The sequence below is a fragment of the Dendronephthya gigantea genome, unplaced genomic scaffold (assembly GCF_004324835.1).
Source record: "Dendronephthya gigantea isolate DGI-Jeju-01 unplaced genomic scaffold, DenGig_1.0 000028F, whole genome shotgun sequence".
In the NCBI taxonomy this organism is placed as follows: Eukaryota; Metazoa; Cnidaria; class Anthozoa; order Malacalcyonacea; family Nephtheidae; genus Dendronephthya; species Dendronephthya gigantea.
In genome coordinates this window covers 2271943-2284676 of record NW_021163038.1, presented here as the reverse complement: position 1 = coordinate 2284676, position 12734 = coordinate 2271943, and the positions used below count along the sequence as shown (strand labels likewise).

Genomic DNA, 12734 nt, shown 5'->3' with positions numbered 1-12734 from the left:
ACAAAGAATAATTAGAACAAAAATTAGAAATTCCAACTGCGGGAGGACTTTTTGTATTCCGAAGGTATGAAAGCGCAAGTGACTGAACGAACCTGGACTATCGCAGGATAAATCAGATTCTTATATAATATAATTTTTTTACCAATTTTATGTACGAATAAATAAAAAGCAAACTCCGTAGTTTTGTTACATATTTTGGAAGCCATTTTTCTAGTTGGCGCCAGTTTGTCTAGTCGTCGGCATTTGTTTGGATTTTAGTCTTTAGAATGTTTTGCCGATTGAACATATCAAAGCCCAGTTAAAAACAACCTAATTCATGCGATGTTTTTAAATCTGAAATACTATAGTCTTTTTGATATTTAAATGTAAATCGCTATTTCATTTCGTTGATTTCTGTAACCGTTTTGCTCATAACTTGTCATATATGATAAAGTATACGTAAAATATAACTACTAAAATATAACTACTAAAATAATACGACGTTTTGATCTAAAGCCAATTGCCTTCACGGCCTCACCAGCCATGCAAGTTATACTAACTCTGTAAGGTGCTTGCTGCTTATTATCCTTAAGTAATGAGCTCATTCAAAAAACCCAAGAAAATTAAACATGCCTTTCTATTCCCATTTTAAGTTTTTAACACGTTTTAACAAATACACATACAAACGCATTTTGTTTGACTAACATTATTGCATCTGTTTAAACCCCGCAAAAAAGAATAAAGCCGCTAAAACTTGAATAAGTCACACTAAAAAGCAGAAAACAAAAGTACTAATCATATATTTAACTATTTAAAACTTGTTTAAATATAACTTTGTTGCAATTATGTCAAAAGTCAAACTACAAATTTTTCTCTTCCATGGGATTTAACACCAATTTTTGTCTAAGAATAAGAAGTTTATTTCCAATTCCATCGTTCTCTTTCCTTTCTTTCTTCAATGACACTGTCGAGAATTGGCGACAGATATTCTACATCCTAAAAAAACACCAACTGTAGTTCAACTCTGCACAAAAGGTAAGCTCAATACTGTGCAAAACCTGACTCTAGATCCCCTAAACCCAACAGGGTCTTCACATTTGAGGGTATACCTTCCCCAAACCAATGTAAAATGAATCTTCAGGAAATAAAAACAGAATATGTTTCATGAACTTGTTTGGTTGGATAGCATTCTTAAATAGGGAATGATAAGGTTACAGCAATTTTTAAGGATTGTTCTGCACTCAAAAATGAGAGGCTTTAAGATTTAAATTTTAATCAAATTTCCAAAATTGCATTTCTCTCTAGACAATTTTTTTGTCCTAGTCAAATATTACGATATACCGCAACAGCCTACTAGACATGACATAGCTAGTTTATATTTGGATGAATACTAAACCAATATTGTGTAAGATACAGTATTCAGTATGTTGAAAAATTGCAGTTCAAAAATGTAAACAAAGCCTCTCTTTTCTTTTCTTCACTGACCGTAAATCACCTCGTCCACAGTTGGACTGATACTTTTATGTGAATGTCTAGCTTTTACACTGGAGTTACCTAAAGTAGACTATAGTATTTTCTAACTAATTTAAATAAAGGCAGTCATGTGCAGAGATTGGTAGTGTTGGGCATCACATAATATACCTCCTCTGGCTTGGTCCATTCCTCTTTAGGAAGCAGCTGATGCTTCATAGAGAGGTCTAGGGCCCTCTTTATGCGGAACAGTCTTAAGTTCTGTTCCTCCTCAGGCAAACGTCGGACAGCTTCAGTCAATTCTGGTGTGTCTTCTTCGTTCATGAGATCATCTTTACGCAAACCTGGTGGATAAAAAATTCTTCATTGAATGACATATTGTTATGAATAGCATTGGAATTATGACTATTATTATGATATTGGTCAACTATACGAATATATCTATAGTTTATACGTTTATATGTCATGTATGTCATGAAGAAATTGCAGATATATTTTCCATAAAATAATTCTATTTAAATTACATGAAAGATGTTTGAAAACAGTTCTCAAAAGACTTCGTGAACATAAAGTGTTCTTACATATCTTGTTTATGCATGTGATTATATCCGATTGAAGCTAAATTTTTCGCTATTTAACATAGACAATTTACGATTTTTCAACTCTGACAAAATGGTCACAAATTACTGGTTAAACTTGCTTAGAAAACGGGTATTTTCTTAGGTATTTAACACAAATTTAACACAAATATATTTTCTAAACGCTCACCTAGTTGTCTATAGCCACAAGCATTCACATACCACTCGCGAAATGCGTTAAACATGCGTTGTCCCGAACTCAACTGCGAAGCAAATCTCCGGCTAATGTACGCCATCTTGAAAACGAGAACAAGAACTTCGGGGATACGGAGGGATATTTAAGGAAATTATAGTCAAATAATAGGATAAGACAGGAAGCCACAGGATCGATGTGATTATTTATAACACTGGTTTTCCAATTTCCAAAGACATTCAAAATGAATAAGAGATTAGCAAGAAATAAGTAAATTGAATCTATTTGTTATCTTGAAAACCTGAAGTAAAGTTAGAGTAGAGTGTAGATTGATTTTTTCGATTGGCGATTGATGATGATGATATTTTATGACGTCATGTGGCCTGGGCTAAAAACAAAGTGTGGACATAGCCATGCTAATGACGTCATACTAATGAAGACATTACCCAACGAGACAAAAATTGACAATTCACTAACAAATGCTCAACAATAAGATTCTTATACGCAGATAATAAGAGTATAAATTTAGGAAACGCTAATTAAACATCATATTTGAACACAGATCCGCTCTGTTCTCTGTCAATTTCGGATTCCTACTGGGAAACCCGATACAGAAGACAAACACGAGACTAGAGAAGAAAAAAGATGGACAACTCAGGTCAAGTCATAAGCTAAAGTCCAGGGGTGGCGCCGAGATTTCCCCGACACAGGGGCTAAGGTCCCCGACACAGGGGCTGGAAGCTGAACTATCGAAAATCAAATTATATCTGTTGTACCCCCTCTCCACCTCTCTGGCGCCACTCCTGCTAAACAATCCATATCTTGACATCTTCTTGTGACCGGGAATTCGTGCACGATTGAAGATCGCGGTGCAAAGTCTGACCAAAAGATATGGGACAGCAGATAATACATTTGGTCAGCCAGGTCAGGTCTCTTAGCGTTATCGCATGATGTAAATTGTGGTTACTTGTCCTAACCAATAAAGAGACGCTTGACGTGAGTTGATAAAAGTGAACTGATTGTAATCAGAAGAGATGCAAGCCACTTCTCCAGCCATATCAGTACTTCGAGACAATTGTTGGTCACCTTATCATCGGGAATACACGAGAATTTGTGTGCGTGATGTTTACCTGATGAGTGCTAGCATGAGTGCCGGCATTACAAGAAACATGTGGCGTAATCAGTTTATCTTTGCTGTATTTCCAGCTACATCGACTTAAAGTAATGCAATATAATTCATAATACAATACGTTCATCTCAATATAATCAGTTCCATATGGGCTAAGACTAAGATCCCGGCATTTCTCGTGAGCTCAATTCCATTTTACAAAAACGTCTATATATTAAAATATAGCAGGTGTATTATGCAGATGAACAAGGCTACATTAACACGTTACTTTGAGCCAAAATCAACCTCTGGGGGATTGCAAGGACTGGTTTAAACTATTTTTGAAAACTGATTTCAGGAGGGACGTATTAGTGAATGCTGTTTGTGGCCATTAAGTTTCCCAGTTTTCGGAAAAAGCTCGGCTCTGAGCTAGCCTGGGCAGTTGGCACACTAAACTCCCCAAAGGATAAAAGCTTATAAGCTTAAAAAGCTAAAACACTTTTTGGCAGGATCTGTAATACAAAACAAGTGTGGACAATCCGGGCTCTGCACTGAAAATTCTATTTCGGAGATTCCCACATATCTCACTTGGGATCATGCCCCCTCGTCCTTCAAAATTTAACCGCCAAACGGTCCTTCCCTAATTGAGGCTTAAATTTGAGCATGAAGAATATGAGAATATGAAATTTAGACACTTTTTTCAGTCTTAATTTCACTCTACCCAAGTCATATTTAAGCTTGCGACATATCAATTGCTGCACGTGGCAAATGGCTTTACAGATGCCAAAGGCTTTTATAACAGAAGAATCCAATTAACGAATGCTTTGCGAATAATATTTCTATTATATATAGGTTTAAAGGATGCACCAATCAACAAAAGTATCAAGTTGTAAATATAAGCTTAAATACAGTATTGTCAAGTAATCTTCAATTAGTGAAATGAATTTATCTTTAATCAATCCCTTATTAGCTTGTCTTTGACCCCATCATCTGCAGATATGTGTAACATTTGGTTGGTAAGAATGCCATTGATGATAATTTTGCTCCTTCGACAATCAAATAACTGAAGAGCACAGTAAAGTTGTTTTGGGGCACGAAGGAGTGATTTCGAAAGCTTTTAAAATTAAAGTAGGAAGATCAGTAACTATGAACAGTCGACAATTTTAAAAAAAGTAAAACAATTCCGAAAAGACAAGACAAGCAAAGGCAAGTTTGAGAATGTAAATTTTCGACTTTATTCCAAAAATTTCGAATTGGATATTAGACTGTGTATCCATTTTTATGTACAACGATGTGTGCAAAGTGTTTAAATTAAAATGATAAATTAGTTTATCATTGCACAAATCTTACTTATCACGGCACAGATGAATTATCATTGCACCTAAGAAAAATCTCTGCCTGAATCATACGTTTTTTGATATTTTACCCCTGCTGTCAGCAATATAGTTCTAGACATTTTTGGATAACTTACCCTATACGTCTGTCTCGAACGTTCAAAAACTCACTTCAAATTAATCAAAAATATTTGAGCAAGAAATCCATGCCATTTTGAACATTTCAGGCACCTTCCGAGCATGCGCAGTTGGTCACTTTATGCTCACGCGCACTAAAATAAAAGCGGGTACAAAAAATGCCATATTTAATTACTATTCGCCACCTAGTCCAGCGCTGTATCCATTGTTTACTCTGTGCTAAAGCTTCCTTTTATTTCAAAAATTGAAAGCACGTATTCTCCACAAGAGGTGTTATTCTTGTCCCACCTCTTTGAGTGAACTTTGTAGAGAGGTGAGGCTTAAAAAATGTCTTGGGGGGTTATTACCGAGGGGGGTAAATAAAGAAAAGAACACCGAAGAGCTTCTAGACGTGACGACTTATGAATCTTGTTAGTCTTTTCAACTAATCTTTGATGAATTTTAATTCGATCTCGGACTGAGAGGGTATTTTTTACACAAGGATCTCCATAGTGGGATCAACTTAATTATTTCCGTTCTCTTTCTTGTAAAGCTTTTCACACTTTTAGCCGGAAGCAATTTTTCAAATTTATAAAAAAAAGATGGCGGCATATCCATGTCGACCTTGAAATCCGAATTCCTTGCAAAGTTAGTAATTAAATATAAGCTTATAAAGCAATGTAAACAAGTTCTTTCGCACGGGGACAACTCGCTTTTTCTAACTCGGAAGACTTCTGTTGGTTTGCGGACACAAATGTTCGTCAAAAGCTAAATCAATCCTCACTCTATATTGTTGTGAAAACATTAAAAGCTTCGAATTTACTAACGTAATCGATTCAAACACGCAGAGAAACGTCTCTAAGACTGACAATTTTGCCATTTGTAAAGACCATATCACAGGCATTGCACGTTGACAGGTTTTTTGTAGCCTGTCATGTATTTAATCGATCCTTATCAACTTAAATGCGAACAGCAAAGACCTAAGTGTCAGCATTATGTAGCAAGGTACTTGGAACGATAACTTGTGATAAACATACGATGCCCATATTTGCCTAGAGCCAAATAGTTTTTCTGACTTGGAGCTGAAATACTTGACCTTAAATGTCGTGCTGTTTATACCAACCTGAAGCTATAGGAAATTGTCACTTTTTTAGGACTTTGATAGCTAAAAGATGAATAATTTGAAAATAAAACAACATCCGCTATTAAACAGGTATCATTTATAAATGAAATTCCTTTTTCAAATAGTTTTGAAATCACTATAGTCCATAATTAGCCCGCGAAATAGAGTTTTCACGATAGCCTAATTTTCATACAAAACACAACTTTCAATATTAATTATTCCGGTTGAAATCTCGAAAAAGTAAAACACACTGTATAACTATCAGTTTGATGGTTAAGGTACCAAGCTTTGCAATAATAAATGTTCGTTGTGTACCTACAAATTGACTGTTAATGTTATATTGTTATTCGCAATATGCAAAATTACAAGAATATTAAAAGCACTGGCTTCGATTCCCTCGCTAAATTTTCGTTTCCGATTGTATTAATATTACACCCGCACCCAAGACATGGGTTCATTTCGTTTTTAGTACAAGCCTAGCTATTTACCATCCATTTGCACACAAAGTCGGCATTTCAGTCCTATCATCTTTACCGAATATGGCTGTGTTCAAAGTTCGATGAGTTGCGTACGTAAGAAAGTCTCTCGTTCCAGCTGTCGTGGTTTTCGGAAATCATCGGAACATCGTCGGTGATCTACGTATATGCACGATTATTTAACGAGTCACGTGGTTTGCGGTTTATTATCACCTCATTCTTCTGGTTGTTTCGTCTTTGGCTTATCGTTTGCGACCGAGATAATCAGAGATACATCTTATGTATCAATGAAATGAAAGCTTGCCGGTTAGTCCTGTTGTCATGGAACAGAAAATTCAACTATATATGTACATTTCTTTCATTTAAGAGGCTTTCTTTCACCCAAGAGGCTTTCTTCTAGCCGAACTTTTTTATTTCAACGTTCCAACATTCTTCACTTGATTTGCACGCTGCTTATACCCTATTTTTTGACCCACTATAAAATTTTAGAGCTTTGAAGGGACTTTCAAAATGCAGGAGGGACGTGGGAGTTGTTATGTATGCATGTGTTACAAAATGTCAGTCCATACCGAAGGGTTATATCTCTCGGTTGAGGAAAGAAAATTATAGACTTGTATAGTATCCTCCTGTGACAGCGGTAATACGAAGGCCTGATCGCGTAATCCACTGGATAGCGTTTTCCCGTAAATAGCTATAATGTATAGTTTAGTATTCTTGAAGTAATGTTTGTCTCAATTTGTTAAGACGATATTATATTCGTAGTTTTATTGCATTTTAAAAAATCTTAAAACGGTTGAAAAGTTATCATTCGGTGGAAAGCGGCTTTCAAGCTTTTGGTTACAACCGACCGACTTGAGAAATGAGTAAGAATGGACCAAAAACTTTTTATTATCATGCATTATAAAAGCTAAAAGATGCATTGCAACAGCTTCCCGAAGTTACTGAGCTGTCGAATTCAATTTGACCCGGTTTTGTTATTCAGTAAAACATTATCACATTCTGCATTATAAAAAGCAAGAATGTGCAGTCTCAGGCACTTTTTCCCTTTCGAAGGATCTGTTTCAAAACAAAATTTTTCTTTCAAGATAATGTTTTATTGCTAAAGGCTTGAAAACAAACGCTTTGGTTAAACCGTTTGCACATGCACCGGCACTGGCTTGGTATATGAAACATCATACATTTATACAGTAGCAATGTTGATCATTCATATGCCCTAAATGCGGTCCTTATCACCCACTGATGTTATCACCTTGCAGCACAAAAGAAAGTACAACTTTCTCCAAGTTACCCGCCAACAGTCAAAGTATGATCTTATTTGGAAAATTTATGGTCAGTGGGAATTACAATTCGGCGGTATACACGTTTTACAAAGAATTCCCATGCAGAGGAATGTTTTCAGCCCGCCCGCTTTGAAAATCCTCTTTCCACATATTAGAAAATAAAAACTATAACTGACGAAATAAATGGGTTTTTAACAATAACAATGCATGCACGAAATGCGTGCAGTTATCCGGACCGGCTAAATTAAATTAAAGCAAGCTTTAAAACATGCAATTTACTACTTCGGGGCATATTAGATGTTTTATTTTTTGCACGACATAATTCAAAACAATGGATTTTCACCAAACAAAAATCAACCTTGCACGAAGCTTCACCGACCTATTTTATAACGCATGTTTTCTGACATCGTAGTATTTACGTACATATTCCAAATAATTATTGGCAGAGACAACCTTTGCTTCATGCCGGACCGTTTGGCCATTTCAAATAAATATATTTGCATGCATGTTTTCCTTTAAGAATTGTCCAGAATTGCAAAGAATTTTCGGGCTTCAAAACTGCTTATCCTCACTATTAGAACCTCCACAGACTACAGGGATTTCGGTTGTCGATAACGTAGTCTGTCGTGCAAGTTATCAACGTCTGTATAAACTCCAAGATATTACTTGCTGTTTGCCTGAATTAAGTATGAATTTGACTGTTTTTTTGAGCTAGTGAAGTTTGCAAAATCAAACATGCTATTGTCAAGATATATATAGCTATATACACCACTGCAGAATGATACAAATTCATATCACCTATATTTCAATCAATATAGTCAGTAACCTGAACGGCCGGTTAAATGCATATGTAAACTGCCTGTAGTCGAGATTTGTGTTAGAAAAATTAGATAGCTGATTCATTTATCATATGAAAGGCTTACCACGCACCGGCTTTTTTAATTTGAGGACAACAAGAAGAAGTGTCAAAAACACTCATAAATCATAACATCAGTCTGCAGACAAGTGGTCTCATTTACAACTCTGCTGTGTCATTGTGTAGAAAGGATCTTCTCTGTTCTCCACAGCCTCTTAAAACTGAATAGGCGGATCGCGATTTTGAGGTTTTGTAAATGACATTTCAGAGATATACTTGAATTAATGAGAATTAAATTAAGTCCGGGAAATTGAGTAAAATTTCATATCGAGTTATATGTCTGGCGCGTGCATAGCAAGGTACCAGGTACCTGAGAAAAATCGAACTACATGATTGGCTGTAATCAGGGATACTTGACTGTTAATATATAGTGCAAAAACTATGTGATTATACCTAATCCCACTTCAATGATGCAGAGCATGATCGGCGGTTTTTGGCACGAGACAGTCTTTAATCGGTGGTCTACGTTTGAGAACTAATTGTTGTTGAAATTCTGAGAAAATATTTCAACACACAATAGAGTTGATCTGCCATCGAAAAGACGTGCAAGCCAATTTTTATTGCGTTCTCGCCCTTTTGTAGACGTTTGTTGCATCAATGCAACTTCAGGTTTTTATAGTCGGATCAAATTCCTAGAAATTAGCAATCCAGTTTCGTATTTCGTTCGCGTAGATAGCGTATAAAAACACCAACGTACAACTTTACAAATTTCGTACCGTTTTTGCAAACTCCGGGTGAATGAGATACAAATTTTTTGTGTAATTTCCGCGCAAATGGAATAAATAAAGGCAGTTAGAATTTAGTTTATTCCCAAGTGTAAACAACATCACGTGCGGGTATTTCTGGAATGACTTTGCAAGTTGGATAAACTAACAAAAATATACATCATTCAAGTAATAATATACTACCACGTTAAATGCAAAGCACAATAGCTCATTCTCTATGATGGGATAAATTATCTGTTTACTTTATGAGCAAATTCAGTTGCCTGTAAATCTGCAGCGCTCTGGAGGAAGCCTGTTAATCGATAACCTGTCGTCTGCGCAACTAATTGCGGGAAACTGTGAAGTACAGTCAAAGATAATAGAATTGTGTGGATAACCGCAAGCAAAATTTCCCATGCGGTTCGATGGGCCACAAATATTTCAAATGAGAGAATATTTTTCAGATATCTCCTGCGTGATTAGCTGCAACGTGCTGAGTTGATGGTCTGGACTCTGTCGAAGCGAGCGTAATTCACCTTCCGGCGTTTCGGTGAAATTATTTTGCATCTCTGTGATTTGATAAACAATAGAACGGATGCAATTGTCTCACTTTCACACAAAGCTTGTACATTTTATCGGTATCTTGTCAAGTATATAGTCACACAGTAGCGTAGCCAGCCTGTCGATTTGTCCCGCTATGCTAATATTTTTATGTTCACTGACTGTGAAAACAATAGATTTCTAAAGACATGAATAATCATAATAACTCGAAATTTACATAGCGGGCAAAATCGTCAGGCTGGCTACGCCACTGTAGTCACAAGCGATAAGCTAGAGCGATTGGAACAGCTCGTTATACGATGTCAACAACCTGCCAATGTGTCAACAAGCTTGAGCGATCAGGCACACTCTTTTTCCCGTTGAAATGAAAGTGCATGCAATGCTTTGCTTTGCTTTCACCCACTTCGGATCACTAAACTTGCGCGAATCACCTCGTCTACCGAATTACACTTTCTCAGTATAGAAAACAAATGTTTCGGTAAAACAATCCTTTCTCTATCGGGATGAATGAGAAAAAAACCATCTCTCTTCAAAATAATTTATTTCACTGTAAATATTACGGTATGTTTTGTGAGGGTGAATCTCGCAATAGAATAATAGTAGAACGAAATATTCTGGCCTGTCAAGTCTAATTGACCGTTTGGGCCAACCTTAATAATGAATATAGAAATATACTCAAGGAACTCAAAAAAAGTATTCAGATCTATTGTACGTGGTCTGCCAACTACTAAGGCATGCTACAGATACTGCAATGCGATAATTCAGATAATCTCTAACGGTTTTCATACGCGTTTTAAAGCCTGGTTTTCATATGTTATAATTGATCGGCGATGTTCTATGGTCTATTGTCGGTGATGAATGAAGTAAATAATATTCTTCGATAAACAAAAGGATTTTATGCACCAATGAGCACCGACAATAGCCATCGCCGATGAATTACGACACATGAAAACCAGGCTTAAGGACTCCCAAATCATTTATCAAACCGCAAAAGAACTGGCGAAAATGATGAAAGGCCAAAATCAGAAATCGGTGCAAGTGAAGTCTGACTAGTCGGTGTAAAGCACTGAAAACAAATCAAAGACAAATGAAATTTTCGCTATCAAAATTTAATGCACATCAAGAGATTGAGGTAGACCGACCCTTGACTGTAGCCCATAACTGTCTACATGTCTACGAAAGCCAAAAACAAGTGAATCGCGATTGGTCCAAATTACTATAAAAACGTGAAAGAAATTCTTGCGATATGCCATTACTGCGAAACCTTGAAAGTGTTAACAGTCCCGTGCACATAACAAAAGGTGAGTGAACAAAGTCAATCGATTGTTCCGATATTGATTATATTGTAACTAATATAACACAGTTCATAATCAGTCGACCATCAATTCATATCTTTTAACAAACGCGTTAATCCTTTTCTGTTGTTTCAAATCAACTCTGAAGAGCTTTTTTTGTAAAGGATTTGTTTCTCGAAGAGGATAAAACCACTACCATCGACTTTGGGACGCCAGTCTTTTTTCATGCTCTTTATTTTTTCTCGTCTTAATTGTATTAAAAAAATGGAACAATTTGAAAATTACCACGCTTGTCAAAAATGTTCGCAACGGTTCAAAACAGCAAATACTGCAGGAAATTTTCATTTTTTTATTGCGCGTTGGTCTGACGAAGGGTAACTGGTTACACAACACCCAAAATATTGAACAACATGTATAAACACCGAACATTGTCTTTTCCATTTTTCTAATATTTATCGACAATGCTTCACTTGGGCGCGGTTGAAAAACAAGCAATACACCTAAATACAATATTAATCAAGTGGGTCAAAGGTCTTCTGAAGTGTTGTCAGAAAAACATAGTGTTAATAGACTTAAGTCCAAATATGTTTAGATTGGGTGTAAACTGGGTATAATTCGAGGTTAATGCGATCATCCACCCCAATAAGTGAGTTACGATTTTTTTTTATGAAAACTGTCAAAGAATAGTTGTCGATTTAAATATTAGGGAGATTTGGTTAGGGCACGTCGTCAAAGACGAGAGGAAAATGTTGTTATCCACAAAATTCTACGAGTTTGCCTGCCATTTCAGTAAAGTGTTTCAAGTCGTTCAACGCTTCGGTAAATCTCTCTGGTATTGCAATGAACGACTATAAGCCTCCACCAAGTTATGAAATCTACTTGAAATGCAGAGAAAAATATTTAATAAATAATTCTATAAGTTTAAACAACACATTATAATTCCTTGCATCACTTGAGAGTACACCGTCTGGTGTTGAATAATACTAAACATGTGTCTAGACAATTTGTCTTCCATTAAGCTGGTTAAGAATTGTTTACAAAGGCTCAGGAATGTTTTAATTATAAATATTTGCCCATTTTAATATTGAAAAGGAGAAAAAATTGGGTTTAAAAAAGCGCTAACTTTTTAATTAACATATAGAGAAGACAACAAGTCTGGATCGAACCAAAAACTATTGTGATTTTTCGATTTCATTACAAGAACATCGCCCGATATATCCCTGCTTTGCCGCCGACGACGATTTTTCAAATTGAATTGAAACATCACAACAGAAACTGTCCACATGTTCAAGCCTAGTCTCCATATGGCGCTGATAGCTGATTTCCATTGTCGGCGAAAACTGATATAGGGCAAATCTTTTGTTTTTTAAGCCATTTGAATGATCTTATCGCTCTAGTGCGACTTGAAGCTAGTGAAAAACACAGTGGACTGACTTGTGTATGTTCGAAAATTAAACGTGCCTATGCGTTACCCAATTTTGAACCGTATAACATTTCAATATATTTGTGATTCCTGCGCTCTGAAAACTGTGGAACATCCAAATACATAACAGACTTCATGAATTCAGTCAATAGGAGATCGAATTTTTTATCAAAAGTA

The 12734-nt window shown here is 36.0% G+C and overlaps 1 protein-coding gene across 1 annotated transcript; it reads right to left on the bottom strand.

Moving 5' to 3' along the window:
• Positions 1 to 763: 763 nt before the first annotated feature.
• Positions 764 to 2329, bottom strand: LOC114523712 (cytochrome b-c1 complex subunit 7-like). Its single transcript, XM_028544727.1, has 3 exons — positions 2218 to 2329; positions 1621 to 1793; positions 764 to 975 (listed from the first exon to the last, which is right to left on the bottom strand). The coding sequence occupies exons 1-3, from the start codon at positions 2321 to 2323 to the stop codon at positions 898 to 900; spliced, it is 357 nt and encodes a 118-aa protein (XP_028400528.1). The 5' UTR covers positions 2324 to 2329; the 3' UTR covers positions 764 to 897.
• Between the last annotated feature and the right edge of the window lie 10405 nt (positions 2330 to 12734).

Coding starts and splice junctions, on each gene's coding strand:
- LOC114523712 (XM_028544727.1), bottom strand. CDS start 2,323: ATGGCGTACATTAGCCGGAGATTTGCTTCGCAGTTGAGTTCGGGACAA. Junction 1,794..2,217: donor TTGTGGCTATAGACAACTAG/GTGAGCGTTTAG, acceptor TTTATCCACCAG/GTTTGCGTAAAGATGATCTC. Junction 976..1,620: donor AATGGACCAAGCCAGAGGAG/GTATATTATGTG, acceptor GTGTTTTTTTAG/GATGTAGAATATCTGTCGCC.